The sequence below is a fragment of the Lonchura striata genome, chromosome 2 (genome assembly GCF_050655825.1).
Source record: "Lonchura striata isolate lonStrDom1 chromosome 2, ASM5065582v1, whole genome shotgun sequence".
NCBI classification, from domain to species: Eukaryota; Metazoa; Chordata; class Aves; order Passeriformes; family Estrildidae; genus Lonchura; species Lonchura striata.
Window position 1 is genome coordinate 29,623,525 of NC_140704.1, and position 27,182 is coordinate 29,650,706.

The 27,182-nt window shown below is 38.3% G+C and overlaps 1 protein-coding gene across 3 annotated transcripts in view; it reads left to right on the forward strand.

The window, feature by feature from the left end:
• BZW2 (basic leucine zipper and W2 domains 2) overlaps nt 1-27,182 on the forward strand; it is a 56,415-nt gene that overhangs the window by 27,299 nt on the left and 1,934 nt on the right. For all 3 annotated transcript variants that reach the window (XM_021538307.4, XM_085567563.1, XM_021538306.4), the window contains 8 exons: nt 573-676; nt 3,787-3,852; nt 9,715-9,850; nt 13,694-13,803; nt 15,629-15,799; nt 16,181-16,327; nt 20,437-20,575; nt 26,909-27,031. In XM_021538307.4, the coding sequence (XP_021393982.1) occupies nt 573-676; nt 3,787-3,852; nt 9,715-9,850; nt 13,694-13,803; nt 15,629-15,799; nt 16,181-16,327; nt 20,437-20,575; nt 26,909-27,031 (996 nt within the window). The remainder of the gene's footprint in view (nt 1-572; nt 677-3,786; nt 3,853-9,714; nt 9,851-13,693; nt 13,804-15,628; nt 15,800-16,180; nt 16,328-20,436; nt 20,576-26,908; nt 27,032-27,182) is intronic.

The following is a 27,182-nucleotide window of genomic DNA, read 5'->3' on the forward strand; positions in this document are numbered from 1 at the left end:
AGATGTTTTTGTAAGATCTGAGGTAATGCAGGAAACAGCAGCTAGTGGAAGTACCTAGGAAAAAAACTCTCAACAAAATAAGCCAGTGTTTTGCATGTTTACATGAGCTTGGTAAGCATTAGAGGGGTTAGCAGGATGTTCCAAGTACTCAGATTACTAACACAGTGCTAATACTTTTCTCTTTGGGAAGGATTTACATTATTATGGTGTTTAAAGTAAGAATTAAAATAATGTGTAAGGGTTGTGCTCCAACCCATACTTGTTTGATCACTCTCGGTGCTCTCAGGACCAGCTGAGATTCCTTAGGAATTCCTTAGGGTGAGCTGAATCACTCAGTCCTATGAGGACTGTGTGATCTACAGTGCAGCATATCAGCCAGGTGTTCCTTCTGTCAGGTGCCACCATATCTTAGCAAAGTTTGGTCTGTCTCTGTTTTCTCCCTCTCCCCAGCTGTTACTGTGGCCTTTTGCCTCTGTGATATTAATGCAAGACTTACTGGACTTACTTATTAAATCTTACATTCTTTAAAGTAAGAAATAATTCCTTGCCTTTTTTTTTCTCCTTTCTTACAGCTCCTGGAGGCACACGCATAGATGACAATGACAAGACCAAGATGACCAACCACTGTGTATTTTTTGCAGATGAAGATCATGATGCCATCCGAAATTATGCTCAGGTCAGTAAAGGCGCAGCTGATTACTGTTTTCCATTTACGTGTCAAAAGGGATTATAATGGAACATCTGCAGTCTGTCTAGGCTGCACTAGACTAGCTACAGACCAATTGAAAATCCTGTTAATCATTAATCTGCCCTAACATGCACATTTTAGGTAAGAAAATAGGATGTCTGGGATAATCTGATCACAGGTGTCAATGCTTTCTTTACAAAAAGCAGTCTTGCTTATCACAGTCCACCATTGGTTGAGTCTGTTTCTAGAAACCACCCTTACTAGTTTTGTTGACTTTTTTTTGTGTGCAGACTGAAATATTTATATGACCATATTTTAAGAAACACATGCACTGTATCAGAAATTCAGCTTTTATAAGCAGTGGTGTAGCCAGCAGTACTAGGGCAGTGTACATCCCCCTGTACTCAGCACTGGTGAGGCCACACCTCAAACCCTGTGTTCATTTTTGGGGCCTCACCACAAGAAAGACATTGAGGTGCTGGAGAGTGTTGAGAGAAGGGCAGTGGCCTGGGGAAGGTCTGGAGCACAAGCCTTGTGAAGAGCAGTGGATGGAGCTGGGAGTGCTTAGCCTGGAGAAAAGGAGGCTCAGGGGAAACTTTGTCACTCTCTACAATTCCCTGAAAGGAGGCTGTAGCCAGGTGGGGGTCAGTCTCTTCTCACACATAACAAGTGACAGGATGAGAGGAGATGGCCTCAAGGTGTGCCAGGTGAGGTTTAGATGGATATTAGGAAAAATTTATTCACTGAAAGAATTGTCAAACGTTGTAGTAGGCTGCCGAGGGAAATGGTGGAGTCACCAGTCTTGGAGATATTAAGAGATCTGTAGACATGGTAGCCTAGGGCCATGGTTTAGTGGCACTTGGGACTGCTGGGTTAACAGTTGGACTCCATGGTCTTAAAGGTTTTTTCCAACCTAAACAATTCTATGAAGTATATGAATGACAAAAAATATAAAGCTCACGCCTCCAAACTTTAGTTGCATAACTAGTTAGGAGTTGGGCATATATTCCAAGAGCTTTCATTTCTCCTACATGTGTGATGTATAATTTCTTCTTGCAGGAATAAGGCTTGCATAAGCATGCCTATGTGAAATTAATACAAAAAGCCAGTGAACCCTAAAACGTTCTTGAAAATAAACTAACTTTGCATAACCCCATAATGGAAGGTAGTAATTATATGAGAAATTACAGTATGAATTCTATGGAAAGTTCAAAGCCACCATGCATTTCTGCTTACCAGTAGGATTGTATAAAAATGCAATACCCTTGCAACTCCCATATGTCAAAACTGTATTGCTAATTAAGTATGTATTTATCTTTTTAAATTGCTGGGTATTATTGGAATGCTGGAGACAGCAACTAAAAGCATAAAAGCTGGTGTTCCTGCTAAGGTGTTTAGGGTGATAAGCTCCTGGAGAGGTCCATAGCTGATTCAAAGACTGCTGGGACAAAAATCTACATTGGTAAAATATATTTGCTTCATAGCAGAAAGCTTCTTTAAAAAACACCTTTAAAAATCTAGATTAGTTAAATTACTTATTTTTGGAAAGGAAGTCAGTATTTCTCATGTGTCAGCTTTATCATCTCTTGAAAACAGGGTATTTGGCTTCAGGGAAATCTCTGTTATCAGTAAAGGCATTGATTCTGTCTTCTTGAATTCTAATATTTTAATGATCTTTTGAACAAAAATTATCAGTTCTAGTCCTCCAAGGAGAAATTTGAAGTAAAAGATTTCATATTGAAAAATTGAAAGTAAGGCTTTGTTTCAGGATTTGCAGGAGTGGAATTTTCAATGGATTTGCTGCACTTCAAACCAAAAGCCACCAAAATAATTCAACATTTTGTAATTATTGCCTGAAGAGATGTCTTTTTATTGACCTTGCAATTTTTTCATTTATAATGAAAAATAGAGCTCTTACTGTATTATGAAAATGTGAAGTTAGTCTAAAATAGTATTTAGATTTTTTTATCTAGAAAATGCCTATAAGGTAATTTATTACTCTGTCTCCCAGGTAGTGTGGCTGGTTTTTTTGTGGATTTAGTTATGGAAACAATTAAAAGTGAAAATTCTTCAAGTCAAAAGACTTAAATTAATATTGATATTTTAGTGGATTATTTGCATATGTCATGATTCTGTCATTTACAGAGACTTAAAAATATGCAGAATTTTATTTGGGAATATTAACAAGAATCTTACATTATCATCTTCTATCTTATTTTATTAGGATTCTGTGTGTTCTCTAATTTTGAGTATGGCCACACTTGATTTTCTACTTTTTCCGAGCCAAAATACTACAAGTTAGCATGTTTGGATGTATTTTATATTACGGAAAGTGAATTGAAGCTTTCTAAACCAAATTTTCTTTCCTCCCCCATCCAGTGTGGCAATAATGTCATTTGTTCCCCACATAAAGCTTTTTACCTGTGACAGTGAGTCATAGGCTTTGTGCCTTTTTACAGCAGTGCGAGTGATGATTTGTTTAATTTAATTTCTTACCTCTTCCTTCTTCACCTTGAATGAACTCTGCACCTGTGCTGCTTCTAGTTTCATAATCTGTGGTCACATGATGGGAAACAAATGGTCAAAACTAGAGAACAAGTGATACAAATAATATAATTCTTTTAGAAGCTTTGGCAAATGTTCTTTCTCTGACAGTAGTGTGTTTTGTTGTAAACATTTATGTAGTTGAATTGCCAAGATATTGCATCTATTGAAGATGCCCAGCATCCTTACTCCATCAGCCTACAGCTGGGAGCTTCCTCCTGGGAGCTACAGCTGGGCTGCATTACTGTGGGAAGGGTGCAGTTACCCTGTTTCTCCTCCTCTCCCTTGCTTTTATCTATGGATAGGGTGAAAAGCGGAGAAGGGAAAAAAATTGAAAAATATTAAAATATTCAAACTGCAGTAAATTCTGCCATTCAGTCATTGCTCTATGAAGCAAGAATCACAAAATTGAGAGAAGGATGTTTTGTGTTCTCCATGGGGCAGACAACACTAGAGAAATATCCTGAAAGCTGCTTATTTTCCTTTACTTTTTTTTGTAAAGAAAGATGGCTGTGATTGTTACACTTTTTAAGTTAATCTGTGTTTGTCTTTAGGTCTTCAATAAGCTTATCAGGAGATACAAATATCTGGAGAAAGCATTTGAAGATGAAATCAAGAAGGTAATGTTGATGGCAGTCTTTACTGGAATGATAATGTTTTTACTATATTTCTAATATAATTGTATATGTACAAATGTGATGCTGCTAGGTGTTTTATTTAGCTCTACTGGAAAAGAGGATGGAATCTGCAGGAGGCAGCTTTACTCTGCAAATTCAGCTCTGTGGGAGTACTGCAGGAAGCACTTGATGTAGCGTGTTTATGAATTGATGATTCCTTTGGTTGCTCTAACCAAACTCACTTTCTTATTCCAGACTTCATTGTGCAAAATTTTGATACAGTTTGGGGTATTCCTCTTAATGAGAAGTGGTATTACTGTCCTGCAAATAGAGCATCTCTCTGGTTTTTTCCCAAAAAATAAATGCAAATCTGCTGTGCAGAATGTCTCTTGGTGTAAGAGCATTAAACCACTCCTGCACTGTTGGAATGAATCCTTACCACAAGTTTTTTGTATTTGGGGCCACATATATGTGTAAGAGACAGTCCTCACCAGTGGCAGAGTGCTCAGGATTTGCCTCTTAGACTGTAGTGGCTATTTGTGAATGCTGTTTTGTTTTGTGATACTGAATTCTAAGGAGACGGGAAAAGCCAGGGTAGAAATGTTTGAAAAACAACATATAGATTTATTTTGTCTATTTTGAGTCCCTAGTAACAGATCTAAATATCTTTTTCTAATGGCCTGAATAAGTAATAATCACTGTACTGTCCTGTAACTTAACAAGCATGCTGGTAGTGGCAAAACCTGTCCCATGACTAAAATATCATGTTTGTTAAACATAAAAATGTGTTTCCATATTATATAAACATTAGAAAGGTTGCTACAAGGGTCAAATGAGGGCACATTTGGAGCTTGGTACCTCACCAGCACTTCTTGTGCCTGAATTAATTTGGCTTTGATTTATACGTTCTTGCACATACAGGAAATTATTTTTACACTCGTGGCCAGCATGCCTATCAACTGATGCTGATTACTCAGTACATCATTCTAAAGACCTAAATTTACCTCTATCCCCACATAAATCTAATGTTCCTGCTGTTAATTACTGTAATCACTGACATGAGAAGCGCTGACTCACAGCATTCAAGTTTCAGAGAGTGCTCAGCATATTAAGCAAATGCCATGTCAATTGAAGCTGCCTCCGCTCATTTCTGTAACTTGCTTGGCTTTGCATCCTCTTAAGCTTCCAAAAATTCACTTTGCACTCTTAGTGACAAGATGAGACTATGGCACCTCCACTGCCATTGCCCTTAAAACCCTTAAGGACTACTTGTAGGTGCCTTTTGCTTACCTTCTCCCTCCCTTTGCTTGTGTGAATCCATAAAGTGGCTGTTTTCTCACTTACGAGGCTGCAGGGTTTTTAACCACTTCATCCTTTAATCCCTGCATGGTGTTATTTATACAGGAGTAGCTGCCCATGGAGGTCCAGAAGATAGATACATTTGTATTTCCAGAAGTCGTGGCTGCAAGTTAGTTGGTGGTTAGATATTGTAAAAGAGTGACTTGCTGACATTTTTTTGTGGGTCATTGTCCCAGCAATGAAAGTGATGTTTCTGGCAGACTCATTAGGCAGATAGAGCACTTGGGGGGAAATTAGCTCTTCTCATAGAAAAAGGCATGCCAAAAAAATCAAGGCAATACCAGCAGTTTCACGCTAAAGAAGCCAATGCTGTCAGTGGGACTTTTCTTTCAAGAGAGCTTATCTTAGATAGCAGTATTTGCACAAGTAGTTGCTTTATGTTTTCTAGATCACGACTTTCTCATTAGGACATTATTTTCTACCATCTTTCCTCTCTTTGTCTGCTTATAGCTTTCAGTTGTTTTATTTCTTACCTCTCCTTAAAATTGCCAGTTACTCATTTGTCTAATGGCATAAGCAAACTATATATCTAAAGTTTTACATATAAGTTAGTTTGTGCAAGCAATTTTAACAATGTTTAGATGCATTGCTCACTTGCTGTGTTTTCATGTAGGCACTTTTAAATTCATATGTGCATGTCCCAATGTACTGGCATAGGCCCATGACATTTTGCAACCATTTCAGTAAAATTCTAAGTTCCAAACTTGTGTTCTTCTTTCTCTACATATGTATTTTCTTGGATGAAGAATGCAGTTATTGTCTGTCTGTCTAGTATGTTTGCATGTTTAGGTAATTTTCTATATAAACTTTTTAATATTACAGTTGGGATAAAGTACAGATAATTTTTTTTGTCTTAACAGTGGTAAATATTACTGAGTCATAAGAGGATGTCAAGTGCCGGCAGATGTTGTGACGTCCACTATTTGCGTTCCTATTTTCCTAATGAAAGAACTGTAAATTAAGCTAGGTATTAGGAAATAAGAGGAGAATAACATGCTGCAATTGAATAGAGAGTGAGCAGAAATGCTTTAAGTCAGCTGAAAGAAAGGCAGGACTCAGTCAGCAGATATCTGTTGCTATATTAGCTGCCTTTTCCATTGCTGACAATTCAGCTCTCTGCAGATGTGACAAACTGTCAGCAACAGACCAGGTAATGAAGACATAAAAAGACACTATGCTCCCTGTGTGGGTAAAGTTCCGTAATTTTCACCATTTAAAATTTCTGGTTCACAAGAGGTGATCAGAGGCACTTGTTTTTCTTGTGTGCATTTTAATGTTCTGTGAATATGTTTATTTGTGCACATCTTCTATGCCCAGAAATTATACTTAAAAGACTTTTTCTTTAATGACAAGAACAACATGGAACATCACATGAGGCCTGGTCTTAATGCTTATTAGGTATTCTGAATTTCTGCTTATATAGTTGGGAGTTCTTATAGATATCATAGAAATACAAATTAATGAGCCAGAGCTGCCCTTTTTATGCCTGGAATCAGTTTGTGTCTAATGAAAGCAGTAATGTCTGTGCTTGGCTAACAGCAGGGAAGCATTAGTTTGGAGAATGTTCTGTGGGTGGTTGGGAACTATTCTGAAGCGTCCTGGACATTTTGTGACTTCCCTACTGAGGTTTGTAATTGTGATGGTAAAAGAAGAGTGTTTAAATTAATTGGTAGTAAAAATCTGAAGTAACAACTTTGAACTGAAGTTTAAGTTCTGTTTCATGGTTTTTAAAATGGATTTATGAAAGATTTGAGTTTTCCTATCACTTAGTCTCCCCCTGAACTATGTTTCACAACTGCTGGAAACTATAGAATAGTATTCTTAGGCAGCAGAAATGGGTAAGTCTAGGTTTGAGCTGCTTTTGAAAAATATTGGCAAAACAAAAATTAGGCAAGTAGCACCAACAATACTTTAAGTAGCAAGGGATGTGTAGAAGATAAAGGTTCTGTTTGAAACAGAATTTGACATGAATGGGTGTAACTGTTCATGATCTACACATTACTGATGTAATGGATGGAGGTTGGAGGTTGGAACTCAGAAGTATATCAAAACCTGTTATGTTAAAGTGGTCAGGGTGACCACTTTCTAATCAAAATCCTAATCTATTGGTTATTTAGAAGCAAAAGAAAAAAAAATTAAGTGGGGTACACAAATCTGAAGCTGTTTTCTCTTTGTTAACAGTCTCCATACTTCCAGGAAACAGGTCTAATTCTGATTTTTTTTTCTTGTGTAGGTCTCATTTTAGTACAGTATTATTGACAAAGCTTATATAAAGAAAGCTTTAAATCCACAGGCTTCCAGTTTACACTAGGATTATATTGAAATTCTGTAAGAATGTTCTGTTTTCCATTAAATGTGGCCCTGGAGTTCCTTTGCCTGCACCATTATACACACCAGTTAGTTGCTGCATTTGGAAATACAGCACACCACTTGTTTCTCAGTCATGTATTTAGAAATAGTAACTCCATTCTTCTGCATCCCGAATTTTCATGCATTTTGTGGTTGAGTCACAGTTTGCTGAAATAAAATTACACCTTGAGATGTGGTAGTTTCATAATTGTTCTTTTAAGCTAAAAGTGTATGTTGCAGTCATTTGGCTGAAGCCCACTGAAAAAAATTCCAAGTGATTTGTCTGTGGCTGAGTCATTCAGTCCTGTGTAAGCTGTAATTTAAAGCTGATGTTTTTTTGTAAGTACTACCGTATGAATGAGGATTTTTTTCAGTTCTGTTCACTGATGCAGAGAAGAACTATTCATAAAACACTGCATGAGATTTAATAACTTTGTTGGTTACCTGGATTTTTAAAACATCACTGCATTCAAAAGTTTTACATTTGTTGATAAACTGCTTGGATATCTCCGAAAAAGATCTCTCACTGTCCATGGTAACAAACAAGGACAGGGACATGTGTCATATTCTGTCCCTTTGTATGGGTAGAATCTGATAATTAAGAAATATCCTAATGGTGGAAACCTGGTGAGAATTTTCTATCAAAACAAACTGTTTTGCTTTAACTGCATTTGTTGCTCTTGTAGAAAATAAAAAAGGGTGTCCTGACAGCAGAAGATCAGGACATCCTTTTGGAGAGGTGCCATTTGTTCTTCCTTATGAAGAAAAAAAAATGAGTATTCTTTTTAACTGCAGAAAATTGTATCTGCAGTAATCTCTTTTTTTTTTCCTTTCTTCTGTGGCAATGGTAAATTTGTAAGCTAGCATTTGATGGAATCAGCAGCTTTTTTGAATGAAGCTGTCCTTTAATGACTCATCTCTTTTTTTTTCCCCATCACCCATATTGTGATCACTAACAATACGTTAAGAAAACATTATTGTTAACAGTAATGCCATTGACAAAACCTGATTCTGCATGGCTTTTTTTTTTTCTGATATAAAAGAAAAAGGGCATAATGTACTTCCTCAATATGCTCTCAAGTCAATAATTTTAACATATGAAATTAAGATTTTAAAAATACTTAATTGCCAGTTTTAGATTTAAAAGGTGTATATGTAGTTCAGATCTTCCAAGCTGATGAGATTTGTAATTTTTTCTCAAGTTGTTTTCTCTTGTAATTAGTACTAGGAATGGTAAGGTCTTAAATGGGCCTGTGTTCCTGTCTGTACTGTGTTGGCTTTATCAATAGTGTCTGATCTTGAAATATAATTATTATTTTAGCCAGTAGAAGAATCTGTTGTAATTGTGCTGTGTCCCCTTCCCTAAAAGAAAACCAGGAAATTTTCCCATCCTTTTTATTGTTTGCATCAGCAATAGTTTTTAAAAGCTAGAAAACAAATTGCAACTCTGTGTGGCTTAGCTGGAAGTCTGAAGATGTGAATAGGCAGGCTCCTGTCTGTGATCCTGTAATTTCTGTGTGTCTCAAGCCTGTGCCAAGTACTTTTATCTTTAGACATGCATATATATATTTGGAGAAGACAGGTCTTTTATTCCAGACTAAAGCCATATTCCCTGCAGAATCATAGAATGGCTTAGGCTGGACCTTAAAGCATCATGGAATGGCTTTGGACCTTAAAGACCATCTAGCTCCAACCCCCCTTCTATGGGCAGGGATGCATTTTACTAGACCAGGTTGCTCAGCTCCATCCAACATGGTCTTGAACACTGCCAGGGGTGGGGCATCTACATCTTCTCTGGCAGCCTATCCCAAAGCCTTGCCACCCTCACAGTAAAAATTTCTTTCTAATTTAAATAAGCTTTGTTTCAGTTGGAAGCCATTCCCCCTTTTGCTGTCAGTACCTGCTCTTGTAAATAGTCTCTCTACATCTTTTTTGCAGACTCCCTTCAGGTACTTGTCTTGTGTTCTTAGAGAAAGTGAAATTACAAGAGATCAGTGAAATGTCACTGTCATGCTTCTGGGTAGATTTTGATGTGATTGCTGTAATTTGTATTGAGATTTCTCAAGAAATAAGAAATAAAACCGTTAATATTACTTTCTGCCTGTTGTCCACCTGTGCCTCAAATAAATACTTTTTCTTTTCTTGTCTGGCCCACAGCTCCTGTTGTTTCTTAAAGCCTTTACTGAGACGGAGCAGACAAAACTGGCAATGCTTTCTGGCATCCTCTTAGCCAATGGGACTCTTCCTGCTACAATTTTAACAAGTCTCTTCACTGACAATATAGTCAAAGAAGGTAATTTTCCATATCTTTTTTCTTATCTTAAATTTTTTATGGGAGATGTATTTTATTGCAATGCATTATATACGTTGCAATAAAATGGAAGTTGGAAACTTGTGAATGTACAACAGAATCAGTATTTTAAAGCAGAAGCATAAACAGACAGCAGTGGCCAGTATACTTTGTGAAATCTTATAAGAGGCCAATCAGACAGAAAAAAAAGCCACAAAACAAAAACAAACCCTAAAGGATTTATGGTTTTTTGGAAGTCATACTTGTGTATGCAAAACTGTAGAATTTTTGTATTATTGTGGTACTGTAAAAGTGTGAAGTACAATATCTCTTCCTGAGATAAGTCTGGCATTTCTTCAAGTGTTGTTAATATCTTGTGAGTGAGAAATGAGGCAGATCACATGTAGGCCAAAGGGATAGTGCAGATCAAAAATCAGTCCCTCATTTTGCCTTCATACTAGTAGTGATCAGTGACTGATAAACTTTTTCACGATTTTGTGTTTATTATGAGTAAACGAGTTCTTTCAGTCTTAAGGTGCCTTTTTGAAATTACTTTATTTAAGGAGTTTTGTTATATATTTATAGCCATGTACCTTGGAGTCCTGATTTTACAACTGCTTCCTCAACAATTTCTTTCTCTGACAGTTCTGACTACCTGGCATGATTGTAAATGTAGTGGTAGAGTGAACAGTTTTCATGACCTTTTTTTGGTTTTGTTAAAGAGTTATATATTAGCTAAAAAGCTAAAATGTATTCTAATTTTCATTTTTAAAAAATGATTCTAACTTCATGTTCTCATTTGCAGCATGCTAACCATTGCATTTGTTTTCTAAATGCTGCAGAAAGAAAAGGCACAGCTGCAGCTTTGCTCTATCATCACTCATGGCTTTTGAAATCATAATTAAACTAGGAAAAATCTCAAACAAAAGCACTAATCCATGTTTTTAGGATGATTGTCTGCAATGCGTTTAAATGAAAGTCTTCATAGTTATGGGAAGACAAAAGGCATTGGAAAACCCAAATTATTTAAAAATAATGGAAATTGTTATATTTTAAATTTAGCATTTTAAGAATACGATTCTTACTTGCTTTATGAACTTACATTTCTAGGAGCCCTAAACTTTTATCAGAGCTTACATATACTTTTAGTTCTTGGTTTATATTTATTAAAAATGCATCTATGACAGCATTTGAGGAAAGATTTTTCAGTCAGTATCTTGGGGTAGGTATTTTATGCAAGAATAATTGAAGATGCAAAGATAGTTTAAAAATGGGGATCAAAGAAAGGCAAAACAAGTAGATCATACATTAATAAATTCAAAGATTCCTTTGATTTACAAAAAAACAATGCTGTAGGCAGGTGAGGTTAAAATATGTGAGGAAACAGGTGAGCTGAGGGACTTGTTGATCAGCATGGAACTTGTAACATTGGCTAAGAAATGGCTGAAAGTGAGATAAGTGTAGATTCTGTGGACAGGAGATTAGTCAAGTTTGAGTGCAAATAGCTAATTTATTTTTAGATTACCTCATTTCAGTGTTGTTGCTACGTTTACTGTTTTATATAGTTGGAAAACAAAATATTCTTTCGTGGATTGCTGACATACTTGGAGTAGAGACAGAGAAAGGTCTAGGTGGTGGTGGAATCTTGCCAGGGTTAAGTGTACCCTTCTTGTCCCCTGTGCTGGCAAAGTAATTCAAATGCAAAGAGCAGCTAATGGGGTTAGTCAGTAAAATAAATGACTGAAATTACTTTCTGCAAATAAGGGGGGGAAAGAATGAAGCAAGCAAAAAGAGAAGAGCTGTTTAAAGGAAAAGAATGAAAGCACGTGTACAGAGTATAGGAACAGGCTAATGATAAATTTGGACTGTAAATGAGAAGTAAGTTTGAAAATATGTGGGTAGTGAAGCCCTACAACAACCTCCCCCTGTCATGGTGTAATCCCATCCAGTAGTCAAGCCCCACACACAGCTGCTCACTCACTCCCACACCAGCAGGATCAAGGAGAGAATGGGAGGGGTAAAATCTGGAGAACTCATGGGTTGAGATAAAGACTGTTTAATGGGAAAAGCAAAAGTTGCACACACACAGAAAGCAAAACAAGGAATTAGTTAATTGCCTCCCACAGACAGGTGTTCAGTCACCTCCAGGAGAGCAGGGTGCCATCACATGTAACAGGTACTTAGGAAGACTCTTAAAATGTTCCTCCCTTCTTGCTTCTTCTCCCCACTTCATATACTTAGCATGATGTCATATGGTCTGAAATATCCCTGTGGTCAGTTGGGGTCATCTGTCCCAGCTGTGTCTCCTCCCAACTTCCTTGCCAGCATGGCAGTTGGAAAAACAGAATAGGTCTTGGCTCTTTGGAAGCCCTGGTCAGCAATAATAAAAACATATCTGTATTATCAAACCAGTGTTCAGCATAAATCCAAAATAAAGCCCCATACAGCCACTGTGAAAAAATTAACTCTACCCCAGCTGAAAACAGCACACTCTCTAATCCTGATACTGGCATAAAACTTATTTTGTTTTGTTTTAAGCTAAAACTAGAGAAAATGGGTACGATGTGATAATGATTGGTGACGGAGGCCATTACATTCAATTTTGGTGTTGAGCACATAAGCACATGGATATGCTGAAGTGTGTTTGCAGTGGAAGTTATGCTTAAGTCACCTACTGGTTGACCAGGCTTTGTTAATCTTAGCTTGCAGCACTGAGGATTGCTGCATCATGTCCAACATGTAAAAGAAGCCCAAAGAAATATTTGCAGGCCTCTCTTGGCCTGGCATGGTGTATCCCTGATTCTGTACAGTATTTCTCTAAGGATCACATCTTATGACTAAGCTCCTGAAATAAGCTTGCCAAAACTGCCATAAGTCAAGACGTGTAAAGTCTGTCAGTGAGCTTTACAGTGGTCTGGGAGCAGTCTCTTCTGTTCTTGTTTGGTGACTCATTTAGTCAAAGTGTCCTAGAAATAAAAATAATTAATATCTATCTATAAAGTGGCTAAGAGTGATGAAGTTCCTTCTCACCAATAGGTCCCATGTAGCTCTAAGAGCTTCTGGGCTATCGGGAGGTGAGACAGAAAACTACAGTACCCAGCTGTAGGATTGTGCTTTTCCTTATGCATTACCATTGTCACTGCCTTCAGTAGCCCTGATGCTGGTATGAGTGTAGTATGGAGAAGCATAACTGACCTACAGGCAACCTTCCTCAAGGATGAGCTCCATCTCCGAGACCTTTTCAGCTTCCTTCAGCTCCCTGCACTTGCAGTGGAGAATCTGGAGCAGTCATGGTGGTGGTGCAGCTCTAGGAAATAGGAGGTGTGGGCTTAAACTAGTGCTTGTGCCTGGTACAACTGGCTACTAAATACCTCCTAGGAAGAAATAGTACAATCAGTGACCTTGAAGTTGCAAAGTTATTTAACCTTATTCCAGGATTTGCTAAAAAAACATTTGAATACATGTTTTTTTAGTTCTTGTTCCTGGTTATCTTTTATTGCTTTGTGCCTTTGTTTCCTATCCATTTAACGCATAGTTTTTCCTCTTGCATTGTACTCAGTCTGTGAATTGGGAATGTAGGAAAAATAATTGCAAAGAAAATCTTTGAACAACTGAATGGAGATGGGCAATATCAAATGAAAAGATTTTCAAATAATCTAACATAATTCAGAAAACTGATTTTGCATTAGAGGAAAATAGGCATTTCAGCTCTGTGTGTTTGTTTCTATTGTCATAAATGTATTTTCATTCCAGTCTTGTAACTTTTTTGTAACCTTGTACTTCCTATTGTTTGCTCTAATTTATGTTGAAAATTACTGAAACATGTGTTGTGCTTTTCTCTAATAGGGATTGCAGCCTCTTTCGCTGTGAAGCTTTTTAAAGCATGGATGGCAGAGAAAGATGCCAATTCTGTTACCTCTGCTTTAAGAAAAGCCAACCTCGATAAGAGATTGCTAGTAAGTACAATATATTTTCAATAATCTTTATCTCTCCCAGGGAAAAGGAAGGAAAGGAAATGCAGATGGTAGTTTGCTGTAAGCATGTTAACTCCCCCTCAGACTCTGTTAGCGTTTCTAAAATGTTTTGAAACACAGCAATATTGTTATGGCTGTAGCACTGATACAGGTTCAGGAATATTAAGTATCACATGTTTTTACATTCTGTCTCTATTTTTCCTGTAGTCAGATGCCTTCTGAAAGACTATATATATGGGGCTTGTGAATTAAATAAATGGGGCTTTTTCCTAACCACTGCTAACAAAACATACCAGCAAATGGGCATGAGCAGCTCTATTTCTTTAAATTTCTTTAAATATTTCTTTTGCAAATGGTATATAACGTATAAGGAGTTAGATTTGAATGTAAGATTCTGAAGCAGCAGTGTTTAAATAGTATAGTAAACAAATAGTAAGCTAATGTTCTGCAGCAGTAGTCATCTAGGTAGCAAAAGTGGTCCTGCAGGGGTGGCAGCAGACCTAGTAGGTATAGTGCAGAAGGCTTTCAGCCTTAGGACTCAAAACCTGTAGCAAGATACAGGTTATGGGTTTGTAGCAAGATATTCAGAGAATATATGAATATGTGCCAATTTCATTTTTTTCCACTGTCTTTCTGAAGATCGTTTGGGGTTTTTTAATCCTTCAGAAAGGTGGCTGCTGTGATAATGCACTCAAATACACATCCTGTGTAGCAATGCCTGGAGACTCAGCAGTTATTTCCTGTTTCTACCTCAATAATATATAACTAAGCAAGTATCTTTCAGAAGTAAGGGTCTTCCCATGCCCCTCCAGCTCTTCAATTTGCACTTGATTTTAATTTTACTAGTCATAAATAATCTGCCATTAACTGGGAAAGGGGCTAATTACACTGTTTATTGTGCAGGGAGGGCAGGGGAGAAAACTGCATCTTATTTCTATTTCAGGCTTGACTGGCTTAAACTTTCAGCTGTTGGCTCTCATTACTTTGCTCTGTTAAACAACTGTAAAGTATCAGATGATATTGCCTACATAGATGCCTTCATGAAAGTTTCTTAATTTCATTAGTCAGTAAGTAAATAGATGGAAAGTCTCCAGCTTCTTTTTTTAAAAAAAGTGTTATCCATCCCACAGATCATTAAGACACTGAGAATGGATGGTAAGCAAATGCCATTGAATGCTTTCCAAGATGGGGCATTTGCTATAGTGATTTTTAAGAATAATTTTAACTTTTCTAAGTAGCTGGACTTCCATAAATTGACAGTGCCTTTTAATTAGAAATGCTTGCAGGAGTTAATGTTAACAGTACATAGTAAATTTTGTGATTTTTGTTAAATGATTAGTGGTAGGTCAGGGTGGCTGGGCCACTTATGTTTTGTTGAATGTATTTTTCTTAAGAGATAAATGTGTGGATGCACTGAGAGGGCATGATAAATATGCTTTGCTTATAATGAATGGCTTTGCCATCTATTCCTTTGTACTTTCTCTACAAGACACTAGGAAACTGGAAAAAGTATGGTTACTCTTAGGACTGCTTTGAGCAACATGTTTGGCTCATGGCTATTCCTAAGTACATGCACGTCACATGGAGTGAGTGTTAGCTTATTTGTGTAACTGGACATAATTTTTTTCCCTCCACTACAGTGAAACACCGCAATATGAATGAAGTGTTGACTTTTCAAGTGTGGATACAAGCAGTGTTTTAAGTGAAGTAATAGGTTATTCCCACAGTTCATTCTTAAAAAATGTTCTTTCAATTCTGTCAAGAGTCATAGTTGGTTATTTAACAGAGAGCATTCCTGTCTTTTTAGGAACTATTTCCAGCCAACCGGCAAAATGTGGACCATTTTGCCAAGTATTTTACTGAAGCAGGTCTGAAAGAACTCTCAGATTTCCTTAGAGTTCAGCAGTCACTGGGGACTCGTAAAGAACTTCAAAAAGAACTACAAGAACGTCTCTCTCAGGAATGCCCAATTAAGGAGGTAAACGTGGTTTTTTTACAACCTTCTGTTTATATAATCATAATCAAAGACTTAAATCAACATTAGGTAGAGAAGATCAGATTTCCTCTGTTTTTCTTTAAACTATTTTAATTTATTCATGTGTTCACTCTGTGCTTAAAACTAAAGCAACCAAATATTCTCTATATTTCCAGGTGTAGTTTTCTTCATTTTCCTTCATTTATCCTTGAGAATGTATTTCCTTTAACTTCATTAACTGTTAGGTTGGAGGGGTGGGTCAAAATCTTGTTCTAATTTTGTTTCTTAATACTTCTACACCATGATGTTGTAAATGAGTACAAGTGTTTGGAAAGTCGGCATAATTTCTGGTTCATTAGAAATGTCCCTTATTTCCTTCTTCAGGTAGTGCTTTATGTAAAAGAGGAAATGAAAAGAAATGAGCTGCCAGAGCCAGCAGTGATTGGTCTCCTTTGGACCTGTGTCATGAATGCTGTGGAATGGAACAAGAAAGAGGAGCTGGTTGCAGAGCAGGCACTCAAACATCTAAAGGTGCGTGCATGGGTGAAGAGGAGAAGAAAGCTGTGAATTCACAGAATACATTCTTTGCCTGTCAAGTTTTTACCTGTTTAAATCCAGGAGATTTAGATTTTTGAAGGCTGATGCTGAGCATACCAAGCATTGTGTATAGTCTGACTTCTGTCAAATGGATGCAAAAGTGAGGTAGTTCAGATCACTGAGTGCCCTGAGTCCCGAAGTGCCAGGGCAAGCCAAGGTGGTCACAGCCTGAGCATCTCTTTTTGTGCTTTCCCAGGATGCCAGGTTCCTGAGAGGCTTCTTGCACTGGGGCAGGGCTAAGGGACTGCTGGGACTCAGCCTGCTCAGACCTGACTAGTAAACCTGACTAGTAAGCCTGCAAGAACTGCCTTTGCAATGTCTTTGCTAGAAGCAAAGACATTTTGGGAGCATGGTGAATGCAGCACCTGTGCTGGCTGTGCAGAAGGTTGGATGGATCCCGGCAGGAATGCCAAGGCCAGATTCTGTGAATTGGTTGTTGCCAATGTTGGCTGTGGTAGCTGGATACTCAGTGACTTGCCAAGTGATAAGCCAGGAGCTGGCTTGGGACTGTGTGTGTGTACAGTGTTGTTACTCTCTGATCCAGCTACTGTCCTTGAGGATGAGGGAACAGAATACATAGAAAGACAGGCTGCAATATTGCAGTACCACCACTGCATGTTGGTACAAAAACTCTAAGGACCTGGGATAGAAAAGAAACACCAAACCAATGCAGAAGCATCAATCACTGCCATCATTGGTATTCTTCATCTAAGTCTGAAGTAATTGTGTAGTGCAAGACACTGGATCTGAGAGCAGAAACTTTTCTGCAGGCTTAGTCTGCTAAGCAGGTAATCTATGACCAGGAGAATACTCCCCTATAGCCAGGGCTTTCAGAAGTTTGCCTTGGAACAGAAGCAATCTGGGATTTATTCTTTATGGTAAAATAGATCTTTATTCATATTGGATGTCTCTCCATACTTGGGTGTTCCCATGTTGGTTTAGCTACTACTGCTGCTGTCCTTTTGTCTGAATTGGTTTCCCAGTCAGTAATCCTAGAAATGCAGTTGCTTGGGATATTGTGTAGTCTTTGATGGTAAGAATGAATGCCTTCAAGTTTTCTCAAGTGGCTCAAATAGCAGGAGAAAGACAAGATAGTTTCCAGAAGGAGGAGAGACATTGTTTTTCTTGTTCTTCTGATGTAAAATTTGATTATCTCTCTTTGAGTTGTAGCAAAATAGCCATTGAGATTTATTGTCTAGTACTGCAGGGCAAATTAACAAACACTTTCTGGAATATTTGAACTCTGGGAAAAGAGAAACATAGCTGGCTTTATACAAATCCTGTTGGCTGGATGTTTAGTCCTATGCATCACCCCAACAAATTAGGTAAGGCATCTTGCCTATATAAGATAGACATCTTTCTAGGTACATGCACTTTGTAAAAACAGGGGAAAATTTGTATGGAGTATTTACTATTTGTAGTCACGGGTAAGATTTTAATAGAAGCAATAGAAATAGAAACTGAGACTTTGATAGCTGCTTCTTTACAGTTCAGTCTTCGAAAATGAAACAGCATTTTTACATCCTTCCTTTTAGGATAGGTGGAGACAGATCTTGGATCCTTCTCTTAGGGCTCTCAGCTACCTCAATGTATGAACCAGCTCCAGAAGGTGAATTAAGAGTATTAGGGATGATACAGAGCTCAGCTCTGTTCCCTCCTGTGTGTCAATGTCCCAGAAAACAGGGAGTTGCTTTGACCTGGTGCTGTGATCGGAATGTGTATAAGCACATACCTGATGTGTAACATGTCAGATGGTGGGATTTATTCTTTTCTGGTTCTATTGTTACATGACAGGTAACTTTCACAAAGCACCTGACTTTGACATCTGTCTCTAACTAGTCTCTAATTTAACCAGATTCTGTCAGTTGTACACAAGACACCCCTGAAAAGATGGGTCAGAACACAGAGTATTGACCTGGTTCACAGACCTTAAAAAGCCTTGCTGGATGGGTGGCTACCTAATAGCAGGGTTGAGGTGGCCAGCCATGAACCAGCATACTTGGGCAGTGTAGTTAAGTCATGTGTGCAATCCATATGTCAGGACCAGCAGGAGCTGACCTCAGGAGGAGACAGGGCATGGATCTCACAGAATAAGCTCCTCATTGTCCCAGTAACGTCACTGTGACACCGGGGCTTAGTGCCTAGGCCTCCTCCAGTGCAGAGATGATCTCCATGGGTGAGGAGAATCTTCCACACAATTTTCACTGGAGGCAAGCTTCTGGTGAGCTTCACAGCAGTGTGGGTACTGACCCCCTGCTCCCTAACATGATGCAAATGGAAAATAATGCCACTTGCTCAGCCAGCAGTGAGGTTCCTTAGTCATTTGTGAGACTCGTAACTGTGAGCCTTTACCAGCTGAGAAGTGAGGGAGGAATGTGAAGGGGATAAAGTCAGATGTGGCAAAATGAAGACAATTAACTTCCAAACTAAAAACATAGGATTTTTATTAGAAGTTATTAATGTTTGTAGAAAACAGCACTTCACAAACATGTAAATGGGGGTGAGTTCTGCTGCGGGTATTAAATAAACCAACTACACTGTATATTGCCCTGCCTTCCTACAATTTGCCTAAATACCAGCTGAATGCTACAAGGGCTAAAAGAGGGAAAAGAGCTACTCACAGCCTAAACAAGTTTTTCAGAGCTCTTACCAAGCACTGATGCTATTTCTAAAGATGTGGCTATACCTGCCCAGAGTGGAAAAATTTGGCCTCTGGTGTTACCTATATCTAGCCATTTTAAGGGGGTTTCTTCCAAAAGTACTAAATACTGCTGGCCTGCTGAGCTGCTTATTGCCATTGTGATTTCATGCTGTCTTAAATAGCTGATAATTATTGCAAAACACATTTTGGAACAGCCTTTTAAATTTCAGTTGATTCTCATGTGTTTTAATAATTACTTCCATTGACCATATTGGGTAAAACCCTCAGGATTTGCTCTTTGTGGAGAGGTGCTGGAGTGTACTTTTAAACGTGCCCATCAGTGCTGTGGGTGATGGGTGGTTTGTCACCTGAATAAGACCAGCAGTAGCCCTGGTCACTCAGAGCACAACTCTGTGATATCAGGCCATTGCCAATCCAGCTGGAGAATGCTGAACTGGGGTTACTGAAAATTCGGAAGAAAAGCTGAGCTGATAATGCAAGAGCAGATGAAATAGTAATATGCAATGTATATTTGGCTAGGGTCTCTGAAGATCAAAGGTAATTTAACTTCATCTCTTAAAAATACTCTTAATATTATCTTAATTTTTAGATTGTCATCCTAGCTGAATTCATCAGAGGCTAAGGTGACAGAAAATTGGAGAGATATGGATTTAAACACTAGCTTTTAAGGAAAAATATGGTCCTTCAGTGTAATTTTTAGTTTTAAGATCTGAAATAAGAGAGGTAAATTGCATAACAAATATGTTTTTGCTCTTTTTTTATATTAATAAATGCCACAAAAAGACGGTGAAATGTACCACTACTGTCTTGTCAGAGTGACATTAGCAATTAATACTGTGCTTGGAAAATGTTGCTGTTTACCAAAGGCTGTCATGGTATTCTTGATTGTGATAATGAGAAAAAATAAGGACAGTTGATCACAGTTAATTTGGAATAATTTACTTTTTTTAAGTTTCCTGGGACTTCTGAAACCCCTGTGAAACTAGAGACTTTTTTTCATGTATTTCATCCTGAGATGTCTTATGTTATGAACATCTGTAAAGCATTACTTCTGAATGAACAGAATGCTGCATTGTGAAATTTAAGAAATAAAGCCAGATTGTAGACTTTATAAATTGATTTTACAGAATTCAGTAACTAAGTGGTACTGAATTTTAGCTTTAAGTATGCAGGACATGCTACAAAAAATCATGGACATTTGTGTCTATGCATTGTATAGACGCAAATAAATACATTGTCTTTTAGAAGATGCAGTGTGCAAGTAAATCTAAGGTTTCAGTGAAACATTTTCAGGGATGAAATTCATTATATTTATTCTAAAAAAGTTTATCTTTTAAGTATACTGACATGCATTTTATTTTTTACCCTCTCTTCCTTTCAGCAATATGCCCCTCTACTTGCTGTGTTCAGCACTCAAGGCCAGTCAGAGTTGATCCTACTCCAGAAGGTGCAGGAGTACTGTTATGACAACATCCACTTCATGAAAGCCTTTCAGAAGATAGTCGTACTCTTTTATAAAGGTAAAAGTGTATAATCCACTGTTGTATTCTGTGCTTGGATTCTCAGTGTCAGCCACTCTCCTATAATGTTTAACCAAGTAGTGCATATGAGAAGGCTGTGTGGTTGAACTCTGGAATATTTTGTGCTTTGAGAGTTCAAAGGAATGTGTGGCAGCCGGAAAAGCCAAAACAAGGCCTTGTCTCCCAAACCTCACTGGTTTCATCCCATTCAAGAAGTGTGAGCAGGATCAAGCACTGTCCAGTCATTTCAAGTGCAGTTTAGCCCTTGTATAAAATCAGTTCTAGGAAGACATTTTTATAAATTTCTGGCAGATTTCAACAGTAGATCAGAGCTTGGTTTTAAGAAACCATGAGAGTGAAAATCCTTTTAGCAGGAGGATTTTTCAGGGGTTTGGAGTTGGAGGTTTTTTTACTCACTCCCTACCAGAAGGAGCTTTTCTTATTCTTCTTTTCCTGCCAGTTTTTTTGCAGGTGCTATAGTTTTGATGGATTTCATTTTTATTGTGAAATGGACTTCTTCACAAGTTTATTCTGATCAGGTTGTCATAGAGACTAATGGTCTTGCACGGCGTGTGATGGGTGGGTGCCAAACAGTTTGTTCTGACGTTCTTGCTATAAATAGTTGGAGGAGAAAAGCCAGCAGGAGTAGAAACCTAATATTGATCTTTGTTCCCCCACTCTTGAGTCCAGGTACATGTTCAAGGCAAATGAGTTCCAACTGTTACAATAATTTCATGGTTTCAGAAGGCAGAAGGAAGTGAGTCATGTGGATTTATTTCTATCCTTTCAATATAGTGTGGCCTCAATGATAAATGAAAAAGCAGTTTTTCATTCACCTTGTCCTTCTGCCCTAAAATTCTACAATTTGAAATACTATTAATGACCATAGAACAACTTGAACCTGCAAGCTGCAGCAATCACTTTATTCACTTTTTTTTGGAAAAGAACATTTGCTTCGGACATGGTGAATGAGAAGCATAATTGCTGTGCACTCAGAGCATAACTAATGGTCAAGCCAGAAATAGTCTTGTGTAGGATTGCTTTCAGAATTTTTGTAGATTCATTACTATGTTAACCTGCAAGAGCAGTCCTAAAATTCCAAAGCATTCTAAAATCAAAAAGATAATAAATTACTGAATTGCATATTAAACTTAATATACTTGAAGAACCTAGTTCCCTTCTATTCTGCTCACCCTACATGTTCTTTTTCTGACTCAGGAGATTACTTGGGCAGGCTTGTTTGGAGAGCTGAGAAGACTTCAGCCTCAGCACTACAGGTCCCATAATACTGTTTAGTATTCACATATTGTCTAGAGGAGTGTTTGAAGCTACCGTATGGTCTGTCCAACATGTGCTGCTCCTGTATTCCTGCATGGAATATCTGGGGCAGGCGTGCTGCAGCTCCAGCCTCTGCCATCTGATGCAGTCATGCAGCAGCACAGCTGCCAGCCCTTCCTGGCCCTGTTTAGGCTGAAGCTGGAGCTGCCCTGTTTGACAGACCTGCTGCCTGCTGGCAACTGTTTGCCTGACCTTGCAGCCACTGCCATAGGGCCCTTGTAGGTGCTGGATGCAGGGAGCATCTGGTTTTGGCAGCTGTGGAGTTAAACAGTGTCCATTAGGTCCACATGCTACTTTGTCGACCAGGGAAGATTCTGGGAACACTAGGCCTTCAATTCCTGTTTCTTCTACATGACTTTTACTAAACTTTAGTGGCTCATGGTGTGGTTTGTGCAGTGCCATGCTTCCTGCCTTATCTTTGTTTCACTGCTGGTAGATTTCACCCTCTCCTTCTCCCCACTTCATTCATATCTATCCACTAAAAACAAGCCATCAAGTCTTTTTAGAGACATACACTTTATTTAGGTAACTTCCCAATGACAGTTTATCTTCTGTTTCCTAATTGCCGAGGAAGAAAGCCTTCTAAAGCTGTTACTGTGTCAGTGGTGAGGGAGCAGCAGACACCCCTATTCCCCTTTCTGTTGTTCTTAAGGCACTTAACATGCACAACTTCTTGAGAGGTTTCAGGGTCCCTCATGAACTTCAGCTAGCGACAAATAAAAGTATCTGAGTATCTGTGAATGGGCAGATAAAAATCCAGCTTTGTACCAGCATGAATGTGGACAGTTTGTTGCTTGTTACTCATTATGAGGGAGTGCTTCCTGGGCATAAAAATAGTCAGCAGGTGATGATAGGCACCTAATGCCAGTCAGGCTTTGACTAATTTAGTTCTATGACTACTCTTATCAGGATGTCCAACATCTTGCTTCTCAATGCTTTCCATTTCCACCATGAAATAGCCTGTGGATTACTTTCCTGTGAATTACCTAAACATGTTGACAGCTGGGACTCATTAGCACCTAGGAGATCTTGAAAGTCTGTGGTGTTGATTTTTTTATTATTCCATCTCTAAACAAGAAGGGGCATCCATTTTTTCCCCAGCGTAAGCTCAAGCCCTATTTTCCTTTAAGTAGCACAGCTTCTTACTGGCTTGTAGGTATAATTTGCGAAAACAGTTCTGTAATTGGTTAAAGCTTGTTAACATTATTGTTTTTACTACTCTACCCTTGTGTTTCTGAGACAGTATAGAGAAAAATAAGCTGTCCAGTTCTATACTGATCCCCACCTATGATGTTGCTTCTCTGGCTTTCACCTTAAGCCAGTACAATTGTTTATCAGACAGCTGCATTTTGACTAAGATCTAAAAGCCAATTGCAGAATAGGAATTGTTGAATTCTGAGTGGCACTCAGCTTCCTTGCTTGCATTGTAAAATGTATGTTGTTTGCTAGTTCCTTCTGTGTTGCAGTGTGTCCCTTAACTGTTGGTAAAATGAGCGCTGTTGTTGGAATGCATGCTATATATCACATTCACCTGTTGATCCCTTTCTTTTATTTTGTGTATATCCTTGAAATTTCAAATGTGAAATCTTGACACTGTTGAAATTAATGACCGTTCCTTTCATGAGGATCAGAATTTCACCCTTTGAATGGCAAACACAAAGCATCTGTGTACTTTGTCATTAGAATTCAAGACAACATTTACAAAATACAAGAATAACTGATTGCAAGTACGTGTGAAGTAGGACTCTGGTTTGAGGCATAATTAAGCCTCAGAAATATTCTTTTGCAGTACAAAGATACAGCAACCAAATTATGCAGACTGAGAGATTCTCAGACTCTGCAGGGAACACTTAGAAGAAAGGAATCTTCAAGTTTCACTTCATACAGAGGTTTTGTTTTGTGATGGATCACAATTATCTTTAAATATCTTCATTATTCAAGTATTTTTTTGTGGTACTTGATGCAAAATTTTCCTGGGAAAAACCCAAAACAAACCAGAAAGGCCTTAACTGTAGTGTGGGTGACATTCCTTGCATTGAAAGAACCCTTGAAGGCTCTGTTCTCCCAGTTGAGTTAGCTGCAATGGAGTTGAATTTTGCAGATTGACTGTGTTGGCAGCTGCCAGGGTGTGCTTTTCCCTTCATTGCTCATGGCTATGTGGTTTGAGTTAAAAGCAGAAATTCATTTGAACTGGGTGATTGAGTGCAAAGCTGAGACCTGAACTTCAAGTAACTTTCCAGTTAACCTGAAGAAAAGAGACTGGGCTGTTCAGTCTCTCTGCTCTGCAGCTTCTCCCTTTCATGAGGGACATCCCTGGAGGCTCTGGTTGGGGGTGGTTTGAGTGGCAGCTGGCTGCACCTGCAGGAAAAGCAGCTCTCTGGGGCTGGCATCACCTGGGACTGCAGTGAAAATTATGTGCACACGCCCACAAACCACAGTGCTCAGCTTCAGCCATTAAATATATCTATAATCAACTCTGATGAGGAACAACTATATATATACAAAATGAGTCATTCCCTTCCTCCTCCTTCCATTTTCCCTTCCCACTGCTTCAAACCAATTTAGAGGTATGATTAACTACACCCTGTCCTGCATGATTGTTGAATTGAGCATCTTTGTGCGGGTGGGAGAATTCCATCCCTTATGAGCACTGGAGGCATGAATGTATTACACATAATATTTCTTAGAAATTAAAGGAGCATTGCAGTTGTCCTTTTTGTAGTTCAGGGCATGTTCTTCTCTGTTAGGGTAGGAGGTTGCCGTGGAATTAAATACAGGCAAATTTTCCATCTTCCACACTTGTGAATGTTTTAATCTTTGAGACACACAGTGAGATTACATGTTGCTTTTATCACATTGGGGTTTGGGGAACGGAGGGAAAAATTGCAGTTTCCCCTTTGACAATAAAACCATTGAGCTTATGGGCTTCAAATTTAAAAAAAAACAAAACAAAACCAGACCTGAATCCTATTACTTTTGAACTGAGCTATGTGCCTACCTGAAGGTGCTTCCTTGTACAGTTATCATGATGTGACTTGTCATGCAGCAATGGGCTTCAGCACTTCTATACAGCAGCTTCATACTTGTGAATGCCCACAGTGCCCCAGAGCTTGAGCTCGGGACAAGGTTGCTCTACTTGGGTTTTTTCAGTTGTTGTTTTTGTTTTCTGAAATCTCTCCTGATTTTCTTTGGCTGTCCTGTGTCATACCCTGAGTAATTTTGCAGATGTAGTTGTGTGAACTTCAGGACTCTGAGGTAAATGTAATGTTTCCACATACAGTTTAATGTAAAAGTGCAGGTTCATGAGTCTATGTGAAATATTTTCAGCTTTGCTAAATTAAAATCCAGATTAATTAAATACTGTAATGCCTTTGAGCTGCTACTAAGGACTACCAGAAGTATTTAATGCAACATGTTCAAAACCTCTTTCTTTCTCCAGTGTTTCTGTAACATTGGAGAAGAAGTTAATTGTGGCAGGTTGTGATTTCAGGAGGATGGTGGAATTTTTTTGTCCCTCCTGTAGATTCACTAAGCACAATCTATATGTATGCAAAAAAGCATAGAGCTGGCTCAGTCCCTGTTTTCCCTGCATTTTCTCAGCATTACTGTCAGCTGCAGTAAACTGCAGAATGGATTTTATTTTGGAAACGTGCCTGAGAGGCAAGGTAATTTCCAGTCACACACACTTACTAAATTCCTAATTTTCAAGGAGATTTCATATTCAGTTACTGTTGAATGTTGTGAAATAGTTTTGATTAAGTTCAAACGTATCCCTGGTTGCTTCCATCTGTTTATTATTCAACAGCATATGTGAAATGTGTCTCCTCTGTCTCGTTTGATCAGATGCTTTGGGGTTTTAGTGTCATTTATTTCAGTTTGTCTTCTTCCCTTCCCTGCCACATCTGTTTTAACTTTAGGCTGAAGCAGAAGGTGATGGTCAGGGTCGGTGCCTTGGCAAGCAAACACCCAGTGGGACAGCACCAAGAAGCTCAGGGAAGCAGTGAAGTACAAAAATGTGTTGATTTTGAGCAGGGAGGGGAGTTTGTTCAAAGACAAAAAGAATGGAAATTTTAATGAGGTGTAGAAAGCTGTCTTTAGTCTTTTTATAGAACAAATACAGTTTGATTTTTTTGTTGTTGATGTTGTTGTTTGTTCTTGCCTCTTGTATTACGTAACTGCCAAAATGCCATTGTGGATCCCAGATTTTGAGTCTACAGCCATCAATTTCTGAGATACATGGCTTGGCTGGATCACAGGAGCTTTGTCCTGGGGCTGGAGGTCTGTTGCTAGACCTAAATTTGCATATGTTGGTAACAATAAGTGTCCTTGCTATTTATTAGTATTTTTTTATTCTGAATTGTACTCTGCCTCACACGTCCTCACTGACAGCTGTTTTGTTCTTGATGCTTGACATAAAAATGTCAGCTGTGCTGTCCCTCCAAGCCAGTCTCTTAAAATGGGTGGTCTGAATAGTGACCTTAAAACTTATTAGCTAAAAACAATATAAGACCTTTAGGGGAAAATGATTACAAAAAATTAATGCTGGCTGTCTCTTAAGTGTTCAGTCAGGAGGTATCTGCTACTTCAGATTTCTAGAACCATGCACAGTTCTGTGATAAAACAGCAAGAAAAAGCATGGTAATTCTTACTGTGGTAATTTCCAAGGTGTGCAGGCTGACTATTATATTTTTTTCTATCCAGCAATCTTATGTAGTATATTTAAAACAGATGAAAAAGAACTCTTCTTGACAGAAGCACAATATTTGATACTTTAATTTTAAGCCTGATACGTTACACATTTTATTACATCTGGAACCCATTATATGCATCAAATATTCTGTATTTGTAGCCTAATATAGATCATCCAAAGCTTATTCCACTGCAATCATATTAGCTGTATGCTGCCTTTAAAAAAAAATCTTTCTCCTCTCATGTTTGAAATCTGCTAATCTCTAAAAAATACTTTTTTTTTACAAACACTGATCTGTATTTCAGCTGATGTTCTGAGTGAAGAAGCTATTCTCAAGTGGTATAAAGAAGCACATGTTGCTAAAGGCAAAAGTGTTTTTCTTGACCAGATGAAGAAATTTGTGGAGTGGCTGCAAAATGCTGAAGAAGGTATGGGTTTGTTTGAAGAACTATGGTAGTCTCTTTGCAAAACAATTTTTTTTTCACATTTTAGTTGTACCAGCATATGAAGTATTCTGGACTCAAAATACAAAACAGCAGGCATGATCATCTCAGTTGTTTCCAGGCATACCTAAGCCTA